General features: G+C 41.6%; 1 protein-coding gene across 1 annotated transcript in view; it reads left to right on the top strand.

Moving 5' to 3' along the window:
* Positions 1-14,370: 14,370 nt before the first annotated feature.
* CycC (cyclin C) overlaps positions 14,371-27,955 on the top strand; it is a 50,952-nt gene continuing 37,367 nt past the window's right edge. Inside the window, exons 1-2 of the mRNA XM_067136458.2 lie at positions 14,371-14,725; positions 15,549-15,655. Of these exons, the coding sequence (XP_066992559.1) occupies positions 14,694-14,725; positions 15,549-15,655 (139 nt within the window). The 5' untranslated portion in view covers positions 14,371-14,693. The remainder of the gene's footprint in view (positions 14,726-15,548; positions 15,656-27,955) is intronic.

Raw genomic sequence — 27,955 nt, forward strand, 5'->3', positions numbered from 1 at the left:
ATTCTACATAGAAACTAATATTTATCGTCAATTTTTTAAAATTACTCCAACTGAATAAGAAAACAAAAACGAATAGATTCACCATTTTCGGTTGGAAAGAGATTTCCCTATTCACAAATTTTGGTTACACACATACGATAGTTTGGTCTTTGACGTCCATATCTTCCAAATGAATATTACTTATCCATTTCTCCCGTAAATGTCTATCTTCAGGGAATTTAAAAGCTTCAGCAACTGTATAGTTCGATCTACAACCACGAACGCAGCAGGAATGACCCATTTGGTGAAGTGTTAAAGCACGGCAATTATATATATTTATACGGAGCACTCGAATGAGTATTTTGTTGTGCCAATTTACATTTTGCTGTATTCTGTTAGAGTCCTTATTCTGTTTTTGCACTTTAGCAGATGGTAATGGTCGCACTTTTCCTTACACAGTGTACAAATACAGTCATCTGTTGGGTTGTGGAATTTTGTCTTTGCGCATATTTTGTGGTGGAAGCCATATATTGCATATCTTGTTATGACATGTCTTTGCTCTTGGAGTTGTTTGGTCCAGTTTCGATCAATCATGGCGTCATTTCCGTAGATTTCGGGGTCTATTTCCGCTCGTTTCTTAAGAAGTTTTTTTGAAGTTCTTTTAATGGACCGGTAGATGGCAGTGGTAGATTGAGTCGTAGATCCTCAATGAAGTAGGTTTCCCGTGCCAGTACATAAACAAGTCTGGAGGGTGCCAGTTTACCTACTCCTAGGGCCTTCTTCAGGAACCTTACTTTGACCCTTTCTATCCTCCCCAAGTCACCGATTGTCAGGTTGTCCCATATTATTTCGATTTCATATGACACAATTGGGGTTATTGCGGTCTTGAATAAAATCATCGCAGAGTTAAGGGATAGCATAGATATATTCTTTATATTGTGGATGGCTCTGATTGCTGCTGTCGTTCTGTCTATGACGTGGTTATTGAAGGATGTCATGCTCGTTTAGAACGTGATGCCCACGTATTTGAATTTCTTGACCATTTCTAGTGGTTTATTATTTAATGATATAGCGTCGTCCTTGGCGGCCTTGCCACCTTTTCTGAACACCATCTGTACTGTCTTTTCCTGGTTAATTTCAAATTTGTTATCTGAAGCCCAAGCTTCTCACTTCATCACTGTCGACTGTAGTTCTATCTTTGAGCTCGACCCCAGAGCCATGTCATCATAGTACATTATTAGAGTAGTCTCAGGGGAGCCCGTCATTATTTGTGTGATATCTTCCGTTGCTACGTTGAATAGTAGCGGACTTAGAGGGTCTCCTTGGGGTACCCCATTTGTTTGAATTAATTTCCCGGATGAGGATGCTCCATCTTCAATTTGGATAAGGTTGTAGTCTAGTATGGTCTCAACGATTCTCACGAGCGTGTTCTCCCCCAATCATTCGTTTTAATTTTCCTATCAGGATATCTCTGTCGATAAGATCAAAAGCCTTCTTATAGTCAACAAAGACGACGTAGTACTTCCCTTTTGGGTGCCTCAGTACCTCTTCAATTTTTTCTTTCAGGCATGCTGCGGATTGTAACGTGGTTTTTCCTTTGCGAAAGCCTAGTTGGCATTCTGGTATGAATGGGTCTATTTCATTGTTCAGGCGATTCGCTACAATAGTTGCAAATGTTTTGTATAGATTGCTTTCTAAAGCTATACCTCTATATTAGTCGGGGTTGTCAGTTTCTCCTTTCCCTTTGTACAAAATCTTCAGCGTTGCCGTTCTCCAAACTTCCGGTATTTTGCCTAAATTTAGACATTTGTTGAATAGTTCTGTCCAAAGCTGTAGTAAGTGGTCTTGAGTACTTTTTAAGTGTTCGGCAATTATGAACACTATTTATACACTAAAAATACCATTATATGCACTCCTAACAATACACGATACTAATAAACCGTTATAGATTACTATTTTATCAAATATATACTTTATAGTTCAATAACTCGATCAAAATAACACGATTTAACAGAATGTAAACACAGATGTGTACCAACCATATGTCTCAAACGTTCGCCCACGAAGGCGCCATTTTCTCCCAATCGATATTAAGATTAAGGTCTGATCAACGAGCTAGAAAGAGGACTCTTTCTAGCTCGTTGGGTCTGATATATTGTAGTCGGTCTTGTCTCGATTAATGTCCAATGATATCGATGTCATAGATGGCTGGATCAAGACCGACTCCAACACGTTTTGAACTTAAGATGCATTTGTTAACTTACAGTTGCTATTTTGAAAAACCACTAAATTTCATATTTTATAAAAAATGCTGCACTTCTCAATTTTCTGAATTTATTGACTATGTATTTAAACATATATAATTTGATACTGTCTGCTTATAAACTGCTTAGGAAATGTATTGTATATATTACAACGAGCTAGAATAACATAGAGAGGCTGTATACCTGACATCAGCGCTCCCTGCTTGAAGCAAGTTGATAAGAGGCAGCCATGTTAACGGTTGTCAAAACAAAGCGAATTGGCGCGAGAGTGTATGTTGAGGTGACAGGGAGATCGTGAATGCCAATTTAATTCCCAAGTTTTAAGAAGGGAAAAGATAGATTCTCGCTTTCAAGAATGCCAGTCGTAAGCTCAGTGTATGGTTGTATTAATCGGAGTAATAAAACCAAGGATATGTCGTACTTTAAGTAAGTATTACTGAATTATAGCCGAGATTCCTTTTTGTAATTTCTGTTTGTAATTAAATCCATTTTATTGTTTACTTAGCAAAAGTACGGATAGCCACGGTAATTATTTGTCGAATTTTGTTTCAGATTTCGTTTAAAGAACAAGGAATTAACCGAACAATGCGTTGTGAGGGCGAAAAGAGATAAATGGTATCCCACTCAATTCAGTTGCTTATGCTCTGTACATTTCCAGCCCTATTTAATTTTCATTCACATTTACAAATAAAGGAAATGGAACGCCCACCACCAAGAAAATGTAACCACAAAAAATCACTTATTTCGTTCAAACGTACACCAAGTATGATAAATACAGCATTTTACTGCTATTTTTGAAATGTATACAGCCTTTATTGTAGATGTCTGTTGCCTTGGTTTTTAAAATTATGCCACACTTCATAATGGACAACTTTCAAGCTAGTAATCCCAGTATGATATGGTAATGGGAGAAACATGATATCCCCCTATATTATAACAAATAATTACACTAACGATTATTGTGGTAAAAGTATTCATGGGCCGCCTCTGTGGTGCACTGGTTAGCGTGAGCAGCTGCCAACCCTCGAAGCCCGGGTTCGATTCCCAGCTCCGCCATGAAATTTGAAAAGGGGCACGAGGGCTGTAACAGGATTCTATCAGCCTGGGGAGGTCAACTGAGTAGAAGTGGGTTCGACTCCCACCTCAGCCATCCTCGAAGTGATTTTCCGTGGTTTCCCACTTCTCCTCCAGGCAAATGCCGGGATGGTACCTAACTTAAGGCCACGGCTGCTTCCTTCTCCTCCCCACAAGGCCCCTGTTCAGCATAGCAGGTGCAGCCCTCCCTCACAGTTGTATCCCCCGACGCAATGTCTCACGCTTCAGAACACTGTCCTTGAGGTGGTAGAGGTGGGATCCGTCGCTGAGTCCGTGGAAAAAACCAACCCGGGAGGGTAAACAGATTAAGAAAGGAACACAGTACTCATGAGGATGCAATGATTTTAAAAATATGAACAGAATGAGGTTGTAACCTATTATAGGTCCCTATGATTTTAAGGTTTCCTGTCATAAATATTTATGTTCATCGTTTTTATTCTAATTTACGCTTAACCATAACAGCCAAGCAGGGTAACGCTCTTGTTCCGATTTCGAGGCCTATTCGTATGTCACTGTGCGATGATTTCGAACTACCCTACAATCAACTGATCGTGATGTTGGCCTCGTGCCGCAATATGATGAAGTGGCGGTATTCGCTTTCATGCTTCAAGCTTTCGGCAACGGACTTTAATTCTCCCCCAGCGATTCTAAAATGTGCATTTTCTACACTTTTCGACATTTAAAGGCCATGCCCCCTCGCTTGCGTGACAACAGGAAACATGGCGGACGTTCGTTCTATTAGGTTCACCCAGGCAGCGCTTCCGCCTCTCTATGTTATTCTAGCTCGTTGATATATTATGATCTTGTATTTTTAAATATTAGTACGGTACTCTTAGTATTAAGGATTGTATATATCATACTTTTATTTTTCCATTTCTGTTCATGTCTATTTTGCTGTTTATGTATTTTGAATTTTATCAGAGAAATTGTATATTTTGTATAAACTACAAGCCTAACATACCTTATGGTAAAATAGGGTTCACAGCACTTTGGAGATTAAATAATAATAATAATAATAATAATAATAATAATAATAATAATAATAATAATAATAATAATAATAATAATAATAATAATAATAATAATAATAATAATAATAATAATAATAATAATCCTCAGACCTTAATGCTACTCTCGATAGTCCAGGACGGCGAATCGAGTAGCCGGACATGTAGGAAATGTGTGTTTGTTTTGGTTTGTTGTAATGGTATGTAGTCGGTATAATTTCATGAAATTTGACGATAAATGTTAGTTTCTTTGTAGAATATACTGTAAGTGTGCGAGTGTATTTATATGAGTCAGTGGACTCTTACGATCTGTAATTATACGCAGTAATGTGAGAATATGTTTGTTTTGATCTTGTTGTGAACCAGGTGTAAGTTTAACTATGGCAATGTCTATCATAGAACTATTCTTACGTTTTCTACGGATAAAACATTCAAAGAGAAATGGATTAGGAATATGCATCGTAATTATTTTGAAGTCGATGACAAAACTGTAGTGTGCATACATCATTTTGAGAATAAGTCTGATGTTAGAGAATACTTTTCTCTAATTCCAAACGGTGAACCTATTCGTGTTCATCAAGAAATATTAATTTAGATAGAATATAATGCTTGGCTGGATCTTGGAGTATAACGAAACTTATAAGTGTAACAGATGGAGCAATCTGTATACTGTTACACAGAAGAAATAGTGACTAGGAGGGATTAGCTGGGTCCGTAACGCAGGGTTGTACACTACCAACACCTTCCAATTCATGCTGTGCTTATCTGTTATCAAGCAGACTACACCGAACTGAAGCTCGTCCATGTAGTTTAGAGTCAGTAGAGTTTTTGCACTCATATACTTTAATGGGTTAAAATCTATTATATCTTTAGTGTCTGAACGTTTCTTTATTATCATTGTGTGAAGTGCTGCTACATTATGTTAGTATTAGCAGGACCGTTCATTGGGTTAAAATAATCATTTCGGATGTACTTCAGCTGAGTTGCCCAGAACTTCTGACCCCATGTTGGCATGTTCGATCCTGGATCAGTCGGGTGCTCAAATATGTCAGCCTCGTGTCAGTAGATTTACTGGCACATAAAAGAACTCCCACGGGACTAAATTCCGAAAACTGTAAAAAAGAAGTAGTCTAGTGTAACGTAATGCCAATAACTTTATTATTTCATGTGTACTTCTCTTTCATTGGGTGCTGAATATAAGAAAGTGTCCATCACTTCAAAACTAAGGCAACAAATTATGTTTCATAGTTCTCATGAGAGCAAATAATTTGAGGAATTTCGCACCTTAATTTATTTTGGAACATTCAATGATTCATTGATGTATTTTCATCTATCCAGGAAGTGAAATGTAAGAGGAAACGTTATTTGATCAATTGAAATTTCTAAATAATCAGCTTGTTGTTCTCTTTTCTAGTAGAATATGTGTTATTCTAGTTGATTATATGTTGTGCGTACTTGTTGGCGAAGCGCTTTCATACGTGAACAAGTGATTTTCCCGATGATGTTACACTTATCGTTATAACTAACGCCTTTTATATAGTAGGCCTATGTTCGTGTTAGCCAACACCAGCAATCTGGCTACTTTGGCTGCCATGTTTTTTATTACGGTCTGAGAATTGACGTTTGAATCAATGTAGACCAGGCCTTGACCGGCTTCACGTTCTTGAGGAGAGTGAGTACTGTTCGGCAAAGTTCGGTTATTGTGGGGGGAGGAAGGAGAGTTGTTGTTGAAGGCGGGAACGAGTCGAGTGGAGAGGCAGTGGTAGAGGTGGCAAACTATCGATAGTAATCGCCATCGATATTTTCCGATTTGATGAGTTCTACTATCGATAGTAATCGATAGTTTGTCCGGCCCCGCGGAGTAGGGGGCAAAGCGTCCGCCTGTCACGCGGTGGCCCGGGTTCGATTCTCGGCTGGGTCAGGGGTGTTTAATTGTAAATGATTAATATCCCTGGCCTGGGGACTGGGTATTTGTGTCGTCCTTAACGTTCCTTTCCTCACATTCAATACTCTACACTTCCTCCATTCCAATTACACGCAGGTTCATATCACATGGTGCAAGTAGGGGTAAAAGATCTCTATAGGTTGACGCCCCGAACAAACAGCGTTTAAAAAATCGATAGTTTTCAAAAAGTGGAACGAATCATACCATTATGCCTGAAAATAGAACATTTATTGAACACAATCTACAAAAAATCATTACAAAGCACAACCATTTCATGCTATGTAATTTCTGAAATTCAAATCGGAATCACTCATAAATCTCTTCAGTGGCACGTCCGAGACATTCTCGATCTGCAACGCGCTTGCCCACAACGCGACCGCCCAAGCAATTCTTGTTCAGCTGCAGTGTTCATTTTGCGATCGCCCGACATTTTCTTGGGTATTGTAATATATTTGGAAAAATGTTTTACAACATTCTCAACAGCTGGCAGGAGAGTTTTCAGTTGTTTTCATTAAGTCTTTGACCTAAAATGTGCCTTATCTTTTCTCGTCAACATACAATCTCTGACAACTTATAAATCTCAGTTTTTGTCCCGTATTGGCACCAACTCAACTAAGGTTAGGTTGAATGGAGAATCCCACCTTCCAAAATGCTAAATAGTCTTTCTGCCGGCACTGAAGTCGCAGGTACACAGAGATATTTAAATGCACACCTTTGAATTGGAACAAACTCCTCACCAGTTAACTGCAAAACAGCGGTACAATTTCTGTTAGGGTATAAAATAAGCCAATGAGGGGAAAACCCCTATCGTTGACTATCGATAGTAGGCAACTGACTATCGATATCAGGCGATTGTGGTCCCTATCGATAGTTTTCCGCCTCTAGGCAGTGGTAGGCTCATTTTACGCATTGACTGACGGCGTGCTGCATTGTTAGTTTAGTGTGGGTTAGTGTAGCTGATTCGTAATTATTTGTGTTGTATGTTCGGAGATACGGCGGAATATTAATTGAGAGGAATTTTGTATGGAACGAACAATAGCTACCGAAAACGTTGATTATGAATGCGAAAGTACAGTCTGTGAGTATTGTGGTAAAAAAAATCGGCAAAGAGAAATCTCTTGACACATGTCCGAAATATTCATGGTATTGACCCTTCGACTGGAGAATATACTCCAAAGTTGTATTTGTGTGAAGGTTGTGGTAACAAGCTCTCTGCTAAATCTTCTCTTGATCGCCACTTGAAGGTTATTCATGGTCTTGGCTGTATGGAAGCAAATACATTAAAACAATCATCAACGATCTGAATTTAGAGCTGTCGCTCAGGTGGCAGATTCCCTATCAGTTGTTTGCCTTGCCTTTTTAAAATAAGTTTTCAAACAACATGGAAATGTATCAAACATGTCCCCTGATAAATTATTCCAATCCCCAATTCCCCATCCTATAATTGAATATTTGCCCCAATTTCTCCACTTAAATTCCAACTTTATCTTCATAGTATCATCTCTCCCACATTCAAAACCTCCACTCAAGTGTATTCATCTACTAATGTCAGTCCATACCATCTCTCCGGTGACAGTTCAAAACATGCTGCTTCGTAAAGTATCTCACCTCCTTACTCCCAAGTCTTTCCAACCCAAAGTTTGCAACATGTTCGTAAAATAACGCTTTTGTCAGAAATCACCAAGAACAAACAGAGCTCAGTTTCTTTTTTCCAGTTCTCGCGTTAAGTAATCCTGGTGGGGAGTTCCATACACTGGAACGATACTGTAATTTGGGTCTTACAAGAGACTTATGCACCCTCTCCTTCACATCCTTACTGCAACCCCTAAATACCCTCATAATCATATGAAGAAATGCAACCGCTGACAAATATTTCACGTATGGCACTGTATGCCAACCCATTGCCTTAATACACTGACTGACAGAGCAAATGCAACACCAAGAAGGAGTGGTTCGAAAGGGATGAAAGTTGGGGAAAGAAGAGAGACGGCACGGACGAATAATTGATGTTTATTTCAAACCGATATGCAGGTTACACAATGCGCACGGCATCGACTCAGTAGGATGTAGGACCACCGCGAGCGGTGATGCACGCAGAAACACGTCGAGGTACAGAGTCAATAAGAGTGCGGATGGTATCCTGAGGGATGGTTCTCCATTCTCTGTCAACCATTTGCCACAGTTGGTCGTCCGTACGAGGCTGGGGCAGAGTTTGCAAACGGCGTCCAATGAGATCCCACACGTGTTCGATTGGTGAGAGATCCGGAGAGTACGCTGGCCACGGAAGCATCTGTACACCTCGTAGAGCCTGTTGGGAGATGCGAGCAGTGTGTGGGCGGGCATTATCCTGCTGAAACAGAGCATTGGGCAGCCCCTGAAGGTACGGGAGTGCCACCGGCCGCAGCACATGCTGCACGTAGCGGTGGGCATTTAACGTGCCTTGAATACGCACTAGAGGTGACGTGGAATCATACGCAATAGCGCCCCAAACCATGATGCCGCGTTGTCTAGCGGTAGGGTGCTCCACAGTTACTGCCGGATTTGACCTTTCTCCACGCCGACGCCACACTCGTCTGCGGTGACTATCACTGACAGAACAGAAGCGTGACTCATCGGAGAACACGACGTTCCGCCATTCCCTCATCCAAGTCGCTCTAGCCCGGCACCATGCCAGGCGTGCACGTCTATGATGTGGAGTCAATGGTAGTCTTCTGAGCGGACGCCGGGAGTGCAGGCCTCCTTCAACCAATCGACGGGAAATTGTTCTGGTCGATATTGGAACAGCCAGGGTGTCTTGCACATGCTGAAGAATGGCGGTTGACGTGGCGTGCGGGGCTGCCACCGCTTGGCGGCGGATGCGCCGGTCCTCGCGTGCTGACGTCACTCGGGCTGCGCCTGGACCCCTCGCACGTGCCACATGTCCCTGCGCCAACCATCTTCGCCACAGGCGCTGCACCGTGGACACATCCCTATGGGTATCGGCTGCGATTTGACGAAGTGACCAACCTACCCTTCTCAGCCCGATCACCATACCCCTCGTAAAGTCATCTGTCTGCTGGAAATGCCTCCGTTGACGGCGGCCTGGCATTCTTAGCTATATACGTGTCCTGTGGCACACGACAACACGTTCTACAATGACTGTCGGTTGAGAAATCACGGTACGAAGTGGGCCATTCGCCAACGCCGTGTCCTATTTATCGTTCGCTACGTGCGCAGCACAGCGTCGCATTTCACATCATGAGCATACCTCAGTGACGTCAGTCTACCCTGCAATTGGCATAAAGTTCTGACCACTCCTTCTTGGTGTTGCATTTGCTCTGTCAGTCAGTGTATATCCCCAGAAATCTTATCAATTCCAGCTGCTTTTCTATCTAGACAATTGTTAGTAATTCGCCAGTATTAGTCACCTCCTCTGCCTGGACCTTATCCTTATATCCAACTACCATTACATACTGCTGACTGAATACTGAATACTGAATACTTCTGTAAGTCCTCACATATATATCCCCCTTCTTCATTAATGATCCCTGGAATGACTTTCCTGGAACCTGTTTCTGTCTTAAAGTATCTACACGTATCCTTCCAACGTTCCCTAAAATTCATATGACTGCCAATTATGTTCACCATCATGTTATTTCTTGCTGATTTTTTTTGCTAAACTAATGTTAGTTGTTTTAAAGTTCCACTAACAACTTTTACGGTTGTCGGAAACCCCGAGTTGCCGGAATTAAGTTCTGCAGGAGTTCTTTTACGAGCACCTTCAAATACCACCAGACTGAGCCAGGATCGAATCTTGCCAAGTTGGGACCAGAAGGCCAGCGCCTCAATCATCTGAGCCACTCAGCCCGGCTTTGCTAAATTCAAACAAGTTGCTTAATGTTGCACCGACACAGATAGATAGGTTTTATGGCGATGATGGGACAGGAAAGGGCTACGAGTGGGAAGTAAGTTACCAAGGCCTTAATTAAGGCACAGCCCAAGCATTTGCCTGGTGTGAAAATGGGAAACCACGGTAAACCATCTTCAGGGCTGCCTACAGTGGGATTCGAACCCACTATCTCCCTAATACCAGATATTGGCCGCAATTAAGCGACTGCTGCTATCGAGCTCGGTTTTGCTAAATTCAACTTCCTACTAAGTTCCTTCAATCTCTCCCGAGTTCCACAATCATTCCTACTGCTATGTGCCAGCCCCGTGGTAACCCCTTTCGATACTGCCTGGAAGGGGCTAGTGAGTCACATGAATGGGGAGCTACCAGCCGGGTTGGATAGCGGGGACAGCCTTGTTCTCATCGGCTAGATTGCCCGTAAGTTCCTGGGAGATGCAACGAGAATGTTCCGTCTCTACCCACATCACGAATATTCTGGCACACATCACCCGATCTATAAAAATAATTTTTGCTTTATATCGCACCGACACAAACAGGTCTTATGGCGATGATGGGATAGGAAAGACCTAGGAATGGGAAGGAAGCAGCCGTGGCCTTAATTGAGGGACAGCACCAGCATTTTCCTGGGGTGACAATGGGAAACCACAGAAAACCAACTTCAGGGCAGCTGGCAGTGGGGGTTGAACCCACTATCTCCTGGGTGCAAGCGCACAGCTGCCCACTCCTAACCACACGGCCAACTCGCCCGGTCTATATAAAGGAGGCTAGCTGCGGGCAGTCAGTCAGTGTTGGACTCCAGTGTGGAAACAGTGTGGGACTCCGTGGTGGAGTCAGAGGTGAAATCATTGTATTGGGGTTCAGTGGCTGGACTGGGAAGACAGGTTGTTGGCTGTCACCAGTGTCCAACTGAGGTCTGAATGGGGAGTGGTTGCTGCGTCGGAGTGTCGAGCGAGTAGCTGGACTGAAGACGGCTGTTTGGCTGCCGTCATCAGCGTATCGTCGGGAACGGGATGGGGGATTTGTGTGTGGGTTCCCCCCCCTGCAGACTGAGGACCACCGTTGAATCAGCGACTGCAACAGCTATCGTGAGTGTAATTGGAACAGCGTGAATGGTCATTTTGTGAGAAGTATTGTCTGCTGTTTAGCACTGTTGAACTGTTGCTGTTTAGTTGTTCACTGTATTTGACTGTCAGTGGCGTATGCTGGGATCAAGACGTGGGTTACCACTAGACTTAGGTTACCCCTTTTCGTTAGTTGGTTTAGTGAACGTGAAGCCTTCAGCATTTTGAGCTGCAGTCAATAGGGATGTAGGCAGACAAAGTTCGCGCCAGATAGCGCACGTGTACTGCTGGGTAAGCGCAAGGCGATCGTCTTATGTTTGACAAGGACGAGCCGACTGTCGTAGCGGAAGGACGTACGTGCCTCTCGCTCCACTTTCTCTCTCCTTGCCAGGTGCTCAGTACTTTTCAAGTGCTAACCAGGCAGCTGTACTTATTAGTACGACTTCGAAAGAGCTTTTGTTTGAGCTGAGCACTTCTCAGTGCTCGCTTATTCTCTTTCAGGAGGACCAGGATAAAGAAGTCGGACGTGTGGCGATCGCCGCACTACTGCTGGGCAGCGGAGGACAACGTGATGACTACGGTGGACAAAGAGTCGCCTGCACCAGAGCCGGAGCTCCAGCAGGGGGAGCCAGAGATCGAGGTGGAGACGGAGCCGTACAGGGACGGGTGCGACCCCACTGACGACTTCCTCTTCTCCGAAGGCCACACCGACCCGGAGTACGAGGCGCTGCTCGTGTACTACAGGCCGGGGCGCCCTGTACCTTCTGAGCGGGGCCTTGTCTTGGACAGAATGCGGCGCCCTCGCCATGGAGGCAGGATCATCTCGACAACCATGTTCGTCGAGAGCTTCCTACCAGGAGGCCTCATCATCAGGCATTATGACCAGGAGCGGATGCACGACTCAGAGAAGGAGCTTTCTACTCTGTTTCATGTCATTCGTCTACCAGGGAGGGACGGAGTGCCAGGGATGAACGCCGGCGCAGTCAGGGCCGTGACGGAGATCAGGGAGGCCGTCATCCAGACGCCGAGGAAGTTAAGGCATAGGGCGGTTAACACCGACCTAGTCCAGGCCACCCAGCCGTCGACCAGCGACGCCACCACGGAGGTGAAGCATGTTGCCCACTGGCGCCGCGACTGTGCCGCTCGGTACTGCGAAGTGGACGCAGACCGCTCCTCCATGGACCACCTTCACGAAGTGGACGCAGACTCAGGCCTACCAGGAAGGGCCTGTTACCCGGGCGCAATCCAGGAAAGCGCCCGCGACGGCGGACGGCACCACAGCAGTGGAGGAGGACGTCCCCTGGCGTTCTGAGGCTGCTGTCCAGGCCCAGCCTGCCAGCCAGTCTGTCGAGCTGCAGCCCTCGATGTGCGCCCCACAGGACAGGGAACGCTGTCGAGTGCTAGCACCGACCGATGCCGCCACCGCCAGCCAGGAGAAGGAAGGAGAAGGCGACGCAGGGGAGCCACCAGCTACCCCGGGGTCACCAGGCCGGGAGGAGGGCCACCGGGACGAGGCCTCTTCCCCTGCCGAGAAGAAACCCCCGGGAAGAAGACGACGCCGGACCAGGAAACAGAAGGCGACGCCAGCCCATCAGGAGAGGGCCGTCCAGCCGCAACCCAGGACTGCTCCCAGGACAGCAGTCAACCGATGAGCCAATCAGGAGAGGACCTCAGCGGGTAGCGGCAGTCAGGTGAGAGTAAAACACCCCCTCAGCAGCTCTTGCAGTGTTTCCGCTGCCTGAGGTGGGGCCACCGTCAGGTCAGCTGTGGGCTCCAAGTGAGGTGCAACCGCTGTGGTGATCACCACTACACGGCCTGCGCAACACTTAAGGAGGCGCCGGTGTGCGCCAATTGCGCGGGGAGCCACCCGGCCTCCTCCCACCGCAGTTGTCCAGTCTACCGGGCCATGGCCAAGCAGGTGAATCATACCTCAGTGTCCACAACCTTGGGGAAAAAAAAGATACCCTGTTACCCTTCCTCATAGCGTTTGCGAAGTCTCCACTACTTGCTGTGGCGCTGTAGAAATCGGTTAGCCGCGACGAACATTTTGTGCGTATTTTCGATAGTAATTTTGTTAATAATTAAAAATTTACACAATCTTTTTAATAATTCCCATAATTCCTAGTTTCAGCCGGCTAAAGTGGAATAAAAATGTAATGTTTTCTCCGCTTAGCTGCCGCTTCTGTTAAGTTCTGTAAATGGAACAATGTGTCAGATGCTTACATTGTGCTCTAGACTTCCATCATTCTCAAATGAGGTTTGGGCTTCACCGATAGCCTTGGTAGTCCTCAGTATACGCCACTGGTGACTGTGTGAATTCCTGGAGTCGAGCCATGGAGCAACCATCGTGTGTTGTGTGAACAGTAGCCTTGTGTAAAAAAAAAAAAAAAAAAAAAAAAATAGTTGTCTCCACGCAGTTGTTACGTGGGGTGACTGGATTTGGAGAAGTTAAAGCAAGGCGAGGCTGTGAATAGGATTAAAGTTCACGCAAAAATTGACACCTTGCCACCCAATGTTTGTAACATTATAAGTATAAATTATGCAAATCTTACTTGAAATTCCTTTCAGAGGAAATTTGTTTTCATTGCGATGTCTAGGAATCCACCAGCACATTTACTTTTTTTTTTAAATTTGTTTTTGTCACACCGACACAGATGGCGGTGATGGGATTGGAACGGCCTAGGAGTGGGAAGGAAGCGTCCGTGGCCTTAATTACGGTACAGCCCCAGCATTTACCTGGACATGATATATATATTAAGAAAATGCTTGAAAATCCCCTCCAGTGATAAAGAAAGTTTCTGGGCAAAAATCCATATAATTTTAGGAAAATATAACAGTGATTCCAAAAGGCATAGGCTATGAAAGAGTTTTACCTACTTAGAAAACTCACAGAAAACATGAAAGGCCTGGAGTGGGTTAGTACTGAGACATGTTTCCCACATTAGAGACCATTACGTTGGTAGGCTAAACGTTAGTTTTCTTTGTTATATAACCGTAATGTTTATAAACAGTTAAAATATACTAGCGCTTCTGGTGGTGTGGATGTTGGATAAATTGTGTAAAATTTTGTCTCGTGATAATTTTGTGTGGAAAGAATAGTAAATCGTCTTCACGACTGAAGGCCTCTGATTGTAGAGATTTCGTGGTGTTTGCTGGCGGTGGTCTTGTACCTTCGTTGAAATTATACACGGATTTGTGCCAGTAGTATTGATAATTTGCATGAGTACAATTGATAGTTTTGATTTCATGGCATTTTGGAGCATTTTATTAATAAAATAGTGACCTCCAGGAGTATTTGCCATTTGTTTTACCGTATAACCTAACTTCGTTAGCGGGAGCAACTATGGCCCTATTAATCAAATTTCTCTTAATTTATGTCAGCTAGTTTCTTACTGGGCTGTTAATTATCGAATAGGTAATATATTGTATGAGAATTGTCCATACCAACGGACAATGGCTGGGAACTTCTGGCAAAGTTCTCATCAGTAAGTTGACGGAGCTAAATAATATTGTTAATATTATGCTGTTGTGTGTTTTGTAATATTTTATGTGCCCAATAATTTGCTAAATGTCCCTCTGTTGTGTATAATGATGGGAGTTGAAAATATCGGGAGTGGTGTCCATGCAGGTGGGGACCCTCATGTCAATGTATTTGCTCGCAGGTTAGCAGGACTTTAAGTACTAGCATTTTACATCTTTTCAGATATGCAGCAATTGGAAGAGTCTTACTGATATAATGCTATAATTGTCTTTAACGTTTAATGTCGATTGCACTGTGATATTACCTACTGTATTAAAAATATGATTGCACTTGGTCAAGTCAGCGCTATTGTTTGTTTATCGAAGTTGGTTGACGACAGCGGTGCGAGCAGCGGACATGCCAGTGTGCCCAGTAGTCATCCTATGAATCTCACATTACTGACAAGACAAGATCAAGTTTTAGAGAATCATTTTTTAGTGCTACAAATGCAAGAAGACAATAGGAGGAATTCAGAATGGAATGTGTGTTGATCATTCAAGGGCTAGCTGTGTTTAAGCAAAAGGAACTACTGTATCATTAAGGACCGACCAACTAAGCAGTCATATACTTAACTGCCTCCTGCATATTATGACAAATCTCGATGACAGTACTGGACGTAAACAAGGAATAGTAGGTGGTATGGCCAAGTGCAGTCGTATTTTGAACACGTAATGCAAACTTCACTATTGTGGAGTGGCAATATCAGCACCATTTTTTATTTATTTATTTATATACAAGTGTGAACTCTTTTTCCTTGTTAATACTTTTTAATTTTTTTTAAATTTTAGTCAGCAGTGGCTCCTGGACAGGCAAGATCTAATACGTGAACGCCAGTATGATTTGGGCATCTTGACAGAGGAGGAGTATCAGAAGATTTTCATTTTCTTTTGTAATTGTGAGTAATATAATAATGTTTATGATATTTGGTAATTTGTTACTACAGACTTCTGTTTTTTTTCTTTTCCTATTACTTCTTAACAGAAGGAACCTTAGGAAGTCTTTACCAAACTCTCACCAGCAGAGGCACTGCTGTTTGTTCAATTGTCGCTAAGGAAGTACTTATTTCCTGTGAGTGCTACGAACTGAGGGGAAGGGTGTTGGGTGGGTGCACTGTTTAATCAATGTTATGTTAACAAATAATTCATTGCTGTCATAATCAAATTGTAGAAACATAGTGGCCAGTGTCAGTTAAATGGGCACCAAAGTGATGAAGTAGGATTTGGCATGGCAGCCTGAGCTACTCATGACTTTGTGCTAGCCAGTTAAAGCCTGGCATGTAATAATAGTAATAGAGTAAGCAATGGTGTAGTATAGTTATTATCTTCTAGGTAATTTGGAGTGAAAGATTCTTGCTCTATTCCTCTCTCCAATCAGTGGCATTGTATTTGGAAGTATTAGACTCCTTAGCACTAGCCATATGTAGCCAGCTGATTGGAAGTAGAATGAGCATGTTAGTGGTTAAGACCTTGCTTTGCTGTTTGTTATTTATTTATCAGATTGCTACCCATTTCTCCATATTCAAAACATTTTGTTAAAAATACTGTATAGGACTCAATCATAACATTCCGTGCTAGAAAAAAGGCCAAACTCTGGAGTGAAATCAATGTTCTTTTGGATATCTGCAAGTGCCCTCAAACTCAGGAGTGAAATCAATGTTCTCTTGGTTATTTGAAAGTGTCCTCACTGAATCATACGTTCTGATGGATTCATAGTTAATTTAAGTGTTAATAATATAATAATAATAATAATAATAATAATCATATGGCCTCAGCTACCATGTGTAGACTAGTGATGGGACATTAGATTCATTTTACTGAATCGATTCATTTGATTCCGTTCATGTTACTGAATCAATACAGTGATCTGATTCACGGCACATTAGTCACTGCTCCTACTGCATCTGTGTAGTATGTGCTGGCAAGACAGCAGCAAAAGCATTCAGTGCTCGCACCTGCCATCTGATCTTCATACTATGAATTCCTTTCTTAGAAAAAAATGCTAGTCACTCTAATACATCGAAGGTTTCCGGCGACGCAGGGTGGGAAAGATTAGGATTAGGAAGGTAGCCATGGCCTGAATTAAGGTACACTCCCAGCATTTCCTGGTGTGAAAAGGGGGAAACTACGGAAAACCATCTTAACGGCTGCCGACGGTGGGATTCGAACCCACCATCCCCCGAATGCAAGCGCATAGCTACGCAATACTAACCGCACGGCAACTCGCTCAGTCATTTTTGAAAATATGTATTTTTCTATCAGCTGAGGATTTTTTTAAAATCGTCATATTTTGTACAGGCTACCCGAGATGTACAGCAGCCCGATGGTTTTCTGATTCAACATACTGTTGGTTAAGTTATTGCATCTGTCCACATATGATTGAAGTCTTGTGCAACGATGTGACATGTGAACTAAGAGAATACTGAGCCGTTCTTCCCAATATAAAACAGGTAATTTTGAGTGGTCATGAGCATGACTCATAGTCATAGGGCAGGCTAGAGTTGAGTTTGTCAAATGTCAACTAAGTTATAATACTAAGATTCATTAAACTAATAAATAGTATAACCTAATAGCCTACCTACTTACTAGCTACTTCAGAATTATGTTTTGACTACCTTTTTAACACTGCAAATAAATCCATCTAATATTTAAACCTCCCTGTAAGAAGAGGACAGTGAATGCAAATGGGTGTTATTTTCAAATGAGCTGAGTTCGAGAGTCCATTATAGCATACGATTCTTTCAGTGTACCATGGCTCACTGGATGTCTCGCTGCAGCGGAAGCTCGGCTCTCCTTCAGTGTCCAGTTTGCTGATAAGGAGCAGTGTGTATCTTGTGTCTCACTGAGCCGTGCTCGTTCACGATTCTTTCGGTGTGCCATGGCTCACTGTATATCTCGCTGCAGCGGAAGCTCAGCTCTCCGCCAGTGTCCAGTGATAATACCAATATAAATGGTCCGTTATTGGACATTATAAATTTTCCAGCTAACTCATTCTTGGTTGCCAGCGTTTCGCCCTCGTGTGCTAGGGTGGGCTCCTCAGTTGGTACCTAGCACACCTACCAATACGCTGGCTAGTGCATACCGTGGAGGCCACTGCGTAGGCTAACTGGAGCCACCGGCAGTGCCAATGCACTAAGAGACTTTGTCTCATTACCAAAAATTGATGCCTGCTTGGCCATCAGATGATATAGATGTTGATTCCCATAGGGAATCTGAAATATTTGTCCTGAATGAGTAAATTTATAATACCAATATAAATGGTCCGTTATTGGACATTATAAATTTTCCAGCTAACTCATTCTTGGTTGCCAGCGTTTCGCCCTCGTGTGCTAGGGTGGGCTCATCAGTTGGTACCTAGCACACCTACCAATACGCTGGCTAGTGCATACCGTGGAGGCCACTGCGTAGGCTAACTGGAGCCACCGGCAGTGCCAATGCACTAAGAGACTTTATCTCATTACCAAAAATTGATGCCTGCTTGGCCATCAGGTGATATAGATGTTGATTCCCATAGGGAATCTGAAATATTTGTCCTGAATGAGTAAATTTATAATACCAATATAAATGGTCCGTTATTGGACATTATAAATTTTCCAGCTAACTCATTCTTGGTTGCCAGCGTTTCGCCCTCGTGTGCTAGGGTGGGCTCATCAGTTGGTACCTAGCACACCTACCAATACGCTGGCTAGTGCATACGGTGGAGGCCACTGCGTAGGCTAACTGGAGCCACCGGCAGTGCCAATGCACTAAGAGACTTTGTCTCATTACCAAAAATTGATGCCTGCTTGGCCATCAGATGATATAGATGTTGATTCCCATAGGGAATCTGAAATATTTGTCCTGAATGAGTAAATTTATAATACCAATATAAATGGTCCGTTATTGGACATTATAAATTTTCCAGCTAACTCATTCTTGGTTGCCAGCGTTTCGCACTCGTGTGCTAGGGTGGGCTCATCAGTTGGTACCTAGCACACCTACCAATACGCTGGCTAGTGCATACGGTGGAGGCCACTGCGTAGGCTAACTGGAGCCACCGGCAGTGCCAATGCACTAAGAGACTTTGTCTCATTACCAAAAATTGATGCCTGCTTGGCCATCAGATGATATAGATGTTGATTCCCATAGGGAATCTGAAATATTTGTCCTGAATGAGTAAATTTATAATACCAATATAAATGGTCCCATATTGGACATTATAAATTTTCCAGCTAACTCATTCTTGGTTGCCAGCGTTTCGCCTTCGTGTGCTAATGTGGGCTCATCAATTGGTACCTAGCACACCTACCAATACACTGGTTAGTGCATACCGTGGAGGCCACTGCGTAGGCTAACTGGAGCCACCGGCAGTCCCAATGCACTAAGAGACTTTGTCTCATTACCAAAAATTGATGCCTGCTTGGCCATCAGATGATATAGATGTTGATTCCCATAGGGAATCTGAAATATTTGTCCTGAATGAGTAAATTTATAATACCAATATAAATGGTCCGTTATTGGACATTATAAATTTTCCAGCTAACTCATTCTTGGTATGCTACGTACCAACTGATGAGCCCACCCTAGCACACGAGGGCGAAACGCTGGAAACCAAGAATGAGTTAGCTGGAAAATTTATAATGTCCAATAACGGACCATTTATATTAGTATTATAAATTTACTCATTCAGGACAAATATTTCAGATTCCCTATGGAAATCAACATCTATATCATCTGCTGGCCAAGCAGGCATCAATTTTTAGTAATGAGACAAAGTCTCTTAGTGCATTGGCACTGCCGGTGGCTCCAGTTAGCCTACGCAGTGGCCTCCACCGTATGCACTAGCCAACATATTGGTAGGTGTGCTAGGTACCAACTGATGAGCCCACCCTAGCACACGAGGGCGAAACGCTGGCAACCAAGAATGAGTTAGCTGGAAAATTTATAATGTCCAATAACGGACCATTTATATTGGTATTATAAATTTACTCATTCAGGACAAATATTTCAGATTCCCTATGGGAATCAACATCTATATCATCTGATGGCCAAGCAGGCATCAATTTTTGGTAATGAGACAAAGTCTCTTAGTGCATTGGCACTGCCGGTGGCTCCAGTGAGCCGATAAGGAGCCGTGTGTATCTTGTGTCTCACTGAGCCGCGCTCGTTCACGATTCTTTCGATGTGCCATGATTCACTGTCTCGCTGCAGTGGAAACTCTGCTCCCCGTCAACGTCCAGTGAGTGCGCCACTCAGCACTGTCCGCTGGGAGTAAGCTGATATGGTATGTTATAGACAAGAAGGTTTCCACCTTTTCAATACAAATTTATTTATATAAAAATGCAATCTACAGTACCGGTTTCGACCTTTTTACATACGGTCATCCTCAGCTGTACACTATTACCTTCACATAAGTCAAGTTTTATTGATTTGCCTTGTCCATTATAAAAGTCATGATGAAGAGTCTTACGTTCTAATTGGGCATTCTTAAAGTTAAAATTGACTATATATACAATCTAAAATAACTGTGAGTGAATCTTTTTAGGCCTAAAAATTGTATAGGTGAATTATTATTAAATATACAAGTACATTATCATTTTAAAATATGTGGTACATGTTGAATGGCATGTTAAAATATACAGTTCATGTTAAAATCTGTTACAATAAATAGGAACACTTTGTTAATATGGGTTTGATGTCTTGCATTCGTCGAATTTTCTTGTTTTCTCAGTATGAATGGTGAATGTCTGTATTTCATTCGTGAGCGGTGTTCTTATTTTAGTCCTCTATAAATTATGCTTATTCATTAGTTTGATGGAGTTCTTCAATTGTTAACAAGTTTGATGTATGGCCAGAGGTAGTTATGTGCAGCTGTAGTCAAATATTGCCAGAAGTATTGGATCTAGTATATTTTTTGGTAAGTGTCAAATGCAGAATGGTGGATCTTTTCTGGTCTATAGTTGCTGATATGTGTCTGTAAGAAACGAAAGGTAGAATTAAGAATTTATGATCTGAAGAATGCTTGTTTGTGTGTGTGTTTCTAATAGAATACTTACTATTGCTGCTGTGGTTGGGATGTGCTAGCTTTGGCTACCTGGCGTGTACTGTATCGTGTTCTTTTGGTGCTAGTGTCCGCTGCTGCAAGGGGAATGGAGGGGTGGGTGGGGAGAGTTGTTGTCGTAGGAGTAGGGGTGGAGTTGGGCATATCAATTAGCTGCGCAATGGCGCGTGTTGAACGTTGTTTGTTGATTATTTTAATATAATAGTTTTTTAAGGCGGGGATGGCTTTGTTGAATATGGTGTTGTTTTTTCTGTAATTTTGTTTATATTGTAATTAGGATTGGTATATTGATCTAGTGATACGTATAGTTCTTCTGTTATATTGAGTAAGGGGCCTTTGGGGTTTATATTAGGTATTTTCATGTCATTTTCAATGTTTGAAAAATTGTGTTTATATTCGTCAATGTGTTGGCCTATTGCGGAGAAATGATTGTTTTACGGCATTGACATGTTCATTATATCTGATTGCAAAATTCCTACCGTACGTCCTATGTAACTTATTTTGCAGTTGTTGCATTTAATACGGTATATTCCTGAGTGGTGGTATTTATTAGTATTATTGACTGTCTTGGTATTATGTAAGATATTAGTGCTATTGTGTGATGTCTTGAAAGGTATTTTTAGGTTGTGTTTTTTGAATAAGTTAGTGGATATATATGTGTATTATTGAAAGTAAATAGTGCGTAGTCTTTTTGAGGTTTGTCTATTTTCGTTAAACTGATAAATCAAGGGAGTAAGCTGAATTGTGTGCCGTGAGTTCGCCGTTCCTGTGAATCGATTCACTCGGACACTTGAATGAATCGATACACTGCTTCGAATCGTGCATTGAGTAGCCAACACTATTGCAGACATTTTAATTTGACGCCATCTGGCTGTCTGCTCATCAGTTTCCACGTTCTATTTTACTCTAGGCCTGTCAGATGGCAGACTGAGTAAACCGAAACTTTCTTGGGCGTCTGTGGCGAGATTTAATGAATTTTGTCGGGTAAACACCAAACGTGTTACCAGAGATCTTTTACATGCCGACATCGTACGACATGGAGTGTCAAATGGACTTTTTTCTGTCTTAAAAAGTCCGACTACCTCTGCCCGGTTTGAACCAGCTATCTTGGGATCTGGAGGCTGACATTCTACCACTGAAGGGCTTAAATACTGGACGAAAAGTCCCAAAAATCTTGGTAAAGTTTTTGTAAAAGTAGCACACCACTTGAAAGTTGTAAATCAGTATAGGTATAGTATGACTACCATTGTCACCTCAGGCTCAGTAGAAGTCAGATCTTCACAGCTACACACACACCCTTAACAACCTTTGAAATTTTAAATCTACACCGCCTTGGCCACCAGTGTCCATTCTCCCAGTTTCATTAAAAACCAAAAATATGTACTTTATAGAAGTTTCAACGATCATCATCATCATCATCATCATCATCATCATCATCATCATCATCATGTGTCCCACTCCAGTCTCCCTGGTGTGGTTAACAAGCCTCCACTCCTTTCTGTCCTTCCACTTTTCCTGCTCCATTACTTCCGCCACATCCAATCCAGCTTCTCTAATGTCTTTCCAAATCTGATCCATCCACCTTCTTCTCGGTCTTCCAACTGGTCTCTTTCCCTAACTTTTCTTTCCTATTCCCTTCTTGCTACCTGTTCCTTTACTTAGTCTGTTATTAATTTCAGAGTTGATTTCATTACTTCCATTAATAATGCTACCCAGATATGTAAACTGATCCGTAAACTGTGCATGACTACAGTTTTCTTTTTACTAATTACCGTTCCAAACTACTTCAGATTTTCATCCCAAATGTCCAGTCTCCTTTGTACTTCCTTTCCTCCCTTTTCCCAAATCACCACATCATCTGCAAATACGAAAGCATTCACTTCATTTCTACTGATACTCTGTTTTACACGTTTTATAATTTCATCCATCAATATAATAAACAATAATTGCGACAGTGCACTTCCTTGCTTGAGACCTTTTTTTGTATAAAATGTTTCAGAGTCACCACTCCCCACTTGTACACTGCTTTTACTCTCATCATGACGAATATAAGACCAAGTGTGAGGACTAAGCTATTATAGCATGGTAGTTCGTGGCCCCGTCACGGCAAGCACTGCAAGCGATTATATCCAATACGTGCTCCAGTAGTTTCGGCAAGCCGGTTATAGAAACGTGCGTGAGACGTTACTTTTCGAGATATTTCACCGAATAAGTTATATTCCTTGCTTTCAGTTGCTAAACTCAGTTCATTGTGTGTTGCGTACTTCAAGCATGTATCTTATATGGCTTGATTAATTTAATAATTCAGCATGCCGTACTACTTTGTGCCTGGCTGTAAGTCAGGCTATGGTAGAGTAGTTGATGATATGAGATTTTTTTTCACCTCCAAAGGATTGATAGTAAAATCAGATAATTTTACAATGAATGGTGGAAAAGTGGATATCTCTCGCGTGAGATGGAAATTATGTCCAGGGGCAGTGCCTCATATTTTCCCTAATTTGCCGAAATATCTTTCAAGTGAGATTAAATCCCATGATACCCCCGACAGGAAAAAGAACCTAGACACGATTTGGAAAAGAAGAAGACGGGAGTGCAGCAGTGAATGGGGAATTAAAAAAAATCAGTCTACTGTTAATCAACATTTGGGTCATTCTAGAGTACTTTCTGACGCCGAAAAGACAATATTATCGCTCAAAAGGCACATGAAAATATTTATCATTATCTGAAGTGCCTATTTTTTCTTCAGAACGAAGGAGATCCGGCGAGATTTACAATATCGAGCATCAGCCAAATCTTCACGCAAGCTTTCGTTAGTCGAGTAACCGACAAATTGAGTTGGTAAGTAGAGTGTTACCTAGGGGTGTTTGTTTTAATATGCTGTGAGTTATGTGCTATTTATCTTTATATGTACACTCCAGTAACGTGTGCTATCCGCAACATGTGATGAAGTCTGTAGCTCTTGTTTCCATATATGATTTTTTTCCATTGTATCGTGCCGTGGTATTTTAATTGTAATCTCTCACTATTTTTTTAAAAAGACAGTATATATCTTATCAGTTACGGAGTAATACGTTTCCTCTGGCATCAGTCCTAAGACCAGCTGATCGGTACTGTGGAGCTTGCCCACTCGAGCGCTGCCTGGCAGGGCGCACTTGAACTCGAGGAGTCCTCACACTTGTTCTTATATTCGTCATGCTCTCATGATACATTGTTACCGGTTGCTAAATGTGCCACAAAATTGTTAAAGGCATATCAGATTCTAATGTGCATCACTACCAATATTTATGCCCAGTTACATCAACAGTTCTTAATACTTAAGAAGTTGTTAAATAGTTTTAACATTCAAATTAACAAGAAATGTATTTCATCGACAAATGTTATGTGAACAGTAACAACTCTATATGATAAGTCTTCCGGGCTATTCTGTCGTGGTCTACTTCTCTTATTCCTACCAAATGTTTCTGCTGTGGCAGTCACCATTTGTGGCATCGTTGAAGTATTCTCTGCTGTGTCCCACTGGTGACTGTGATGGTTGCTGGGGGGGCAGCTGTATTTATTCCTGAGAATACCACCTCCAATTGGGTCGCGTCGTGCAGTTTGTCATCTGATTGGATATCTGAGCGCACGACCTGGTACTCCCCCTTATACAACTCATGGCTGAAGTCAACTAAGATCAGTGGCATCACAGTCAACCAATCAGAGGGCCTACTGCTTGGCACGATCCAATTGGAGGTCGAGCGCATGCTCCGCTACTTAAAAATTAAATAATTGAAAAGGAGGTTCAACCTATTCAATACTTAAAAGAAGGAAATGCAGTAATCACATTCCTATTTAAATGGGACCGGTTTCGACCTTAGTCCAGGTCATCATCAGCCGTAAAAAGATGTACAATGTTTATGAATATTGGAGATCAGTTTCACACTTTGATAGGCACAAAGACACGACATCACATTCTGTATGCACAAAGTCACAACACTATCAACTAATATACGAAGTTCAAAAATAACTAGAAGTCGCAGACGAATAGATTTGTAGTAGAAAGCCGCCAGCTCCTGGTGATCAGCGCGGCACATTCAAGGTCATGCGCTGCGGTCGAACGCCAAAGTAGAGTGGAGAATGTTTTGAAGGTCTAGAATTTGTCACGGTTGCGGGAAGTTAAGTACGTATATAAAAATATACGATGCAAATCAGAATAATTGAGTGAGTACTTGTACTCCTGCTAAGTTCTTGGAAAACAGTTGACTCGAAAAAACAATTGTAGAGAGAAGAAAAAATGTAGTAAAAAGCGCAATATCGGAAATCAAATGAAAACTTATATGCACAGTGCGCTATTTTTAAATGAAAAATTTTTAGGTTATGATTGAAGTAGTCGAAGTTGGTGCAAGACAAGAGTTAAAATTTGAAAGAGGAGAACCGAAATGAAGGTCGTGTTTTTTTTTTTTTTTTTTTCAATTTCTTTTATTCTTTCTCTTATTTCACTATCACTCTTCCTCGTTTAATTTATTCTTCCTTCTCTAAAAAAAAACCCAAAAAAAAACACGACCTTCATTTCGGTTCTCCTCTTTCAAATTTTAACTCTTGTCTTGCACCAACTTCGACTACTTCAATCATAACCTAAAAATTTTTCATTTAAAAATAGCGCACTGTGCATATAAGTTTTCATTTGTTTTCCGATATTGCGCTTTTTACTACATTTTTTCTTCTCTCTACAATTGTTTTTTCGAGTCAACTGTTTTCCAAGAACTTAGCAGGAGTACAAGTACTCACTCAATTATTCTGATTTGCGTCGTATATTTTTATATACGTACTTAACTTCCCGCAACCGTGACAAATTCTAGACCTTCAAAACATTCTCCACTCTACTTTGGCGTTCGATCGCAGCGCATGACCTTGAATGTGCCGCGCTGATCACCAGGAGCTGGCGGCTTTCTACTACAAATCTATTCGTCTGCGACTTCTAGTTATTTTTGAACTTTGTATATTAGTTGATAGTGTTGTCACTTTGTGCATACAGAATGTTGTGTCGTGTCTTTGTGCCTATCAAAGTGTGAAACTGACCTCCAATATTCATAAACATTGTACATCTTTTTACGGCTGATGATGACCTGGACTAAGTTAAAAATAGGAGAGGATTTCCACCAATCAATACTTATTTATTGTATATATTAAATTACAGGACCGGTTTCGACCTCATATTCAAGGTCATCTTCAGCTGAACCATACATACATATTTATATAATGAAGCTTTGATTAAGATTGTGGTGTTGAAGGAATGCCATATGATGATGATGTACATTTAGTTACATACAAATGGGGCACGTCTTAGCGTGCACTGGCGTATATGTCATTCTGTACAATGTTGCAACTGTATGTCTAAAATGTTGAAGGTCTTAAAACTAGTGTATAAAACACGTCTTTTCCTAAACTAACTTATATATATATGTACAAGATAAAAACAATATATAAAAACGCTTCATGCATATGAACATTCGTTCTTGCTTGGTGGTCAATACATCGACTAACTTCCGTATTTAAGTCTTATTCACAGTTGTGCACTTCAGCTGCTATTCTTAGAGTTTGTAAAATTGCATGGATAAAAGTTTTGTCTTCCTGTGCGTATGTGAGATAAAACACTTTCAATTTAAAATAGGTGCCAAATGTATGGATGAAATTCAAGTAAAATATGTTCAGCTCTGCTGTGTGTGTTGCCCTTTTATTAGAACCAATTCATGTTGTCTTTTTGGCGTCCGTAAATTTGGATGACATTGGTTTCAAAGTAGTGGCTCCTTTCCCATTTGTAGCTGTGCAATGATGTTATGTTTATCTGTGGAAGATAAGATTGAGTTATAAGTGATATTGTGTGGAGGAATGTCTAAGGGTTATGTGTGTGAATTGGAATATGTACTTACTGTTGTTGGTGTAGCTGAGTTGTGTTTGACGTGCGAGCTTGTAATGTACTACTTCGTGTTCTTCTTGGGCTTATACTAGCTGCTGTGAGGGGAAGGGAAGGAGGGGTAGGGAGAGTTGTTGTTGTGGGGGTAGGGATGGAGCTGGGTGTGTTGTTTGGTGTTTTTCTGTTGCTTGTTGCGTTCTGTTTATCGATTAACTTAAGGTAAGGGTTTTTTAGGGCGGGGATAACTGTATTGAAGATGATGTTAGTTTTTTCTGTGATTTCATTTATGTTGTAATTTGGATTGGTATACTGATCTAAAGTGATGTAAAATTCTTCTGTTATGTTGAGCAGGGGGCCTTTGGGGTTTATGTTTAGGATTTGCATATCGTTATCGATGTTTGTGAAACACGAACTCTCCTACCTTTCCCAATGAAATCACTGAACACAAATTCCACCCACCCGTAAAAAATCTCACAAATACGTCTTTTAACGAAATGGAAACTGTTATCTTGAGCAAGGGACCCAAGCACAATTGGGGTAACACATCAACTTTCCAGAACATTACAACTACTATCACCGAAATAGAAAACGCCATACAGAAAATCCCACATGAGCTACGAGACGAAGTCAGATATGATATTAAAAAAAGGCTCCCACAATATATTGACAAAATTCACAGTAATTCCCAAAATAATAAATCAACCAATAAAGTACACATAAACAAACTCAAAGACAAGATAAAACAGAATAATCTACTAATAACGAAAGCCGATAAGGGCAATACCACAGTTATTATCGACAAAGACCAATACATATTGAAAACCAAAGAATGTTTTCAAGATAATACTTTCCTCATCAAACGTAAAGACCCGACCAATAACATACAAAGGAACCTCAAAACCTTATTAAAAAATACACACTTTCTTTTAACAGAAGTAGAATCCTCTAAACTTATAGCAATGAATCCTCAAATACCTACTGCTAAAGCTTATCCCAAAATACACAAAGACCATATTCCAATGAGACCTATTATTAACTACAGAGCAAGCCCAACCTATAAACTTTCGCAATTTATTCAACGATTTCTCAAAAAGCACTACGTATTCTTAGCTAATAAAACAGTACGGAACTCAATAGAATTTTGTAATAGGACAAAAGGATTAAAGATTGAACCATATCACAAACTCGCATCATTTGACATAATAAACATGTACCCAAACATTCCCACAAAACGAACAATAGAAATTATTGAATCTAACCTAAAAA

This window comes from Anabrus simplex, chromosome 1 (assembly GCF_040414725.1).
Source record: "Anabrus simplex isolate iqAnaSimp1 chromosome 1, ASM4041472v1, whole genome shotgun sequence".
NCBI classification, from domain to species: domain Eukaryota; kingdom Metazoa; phylum Arthropoda; class Insecta; order Orthoptera; family Tettigoniidae; genus Anabrus; species Anabrus simplex.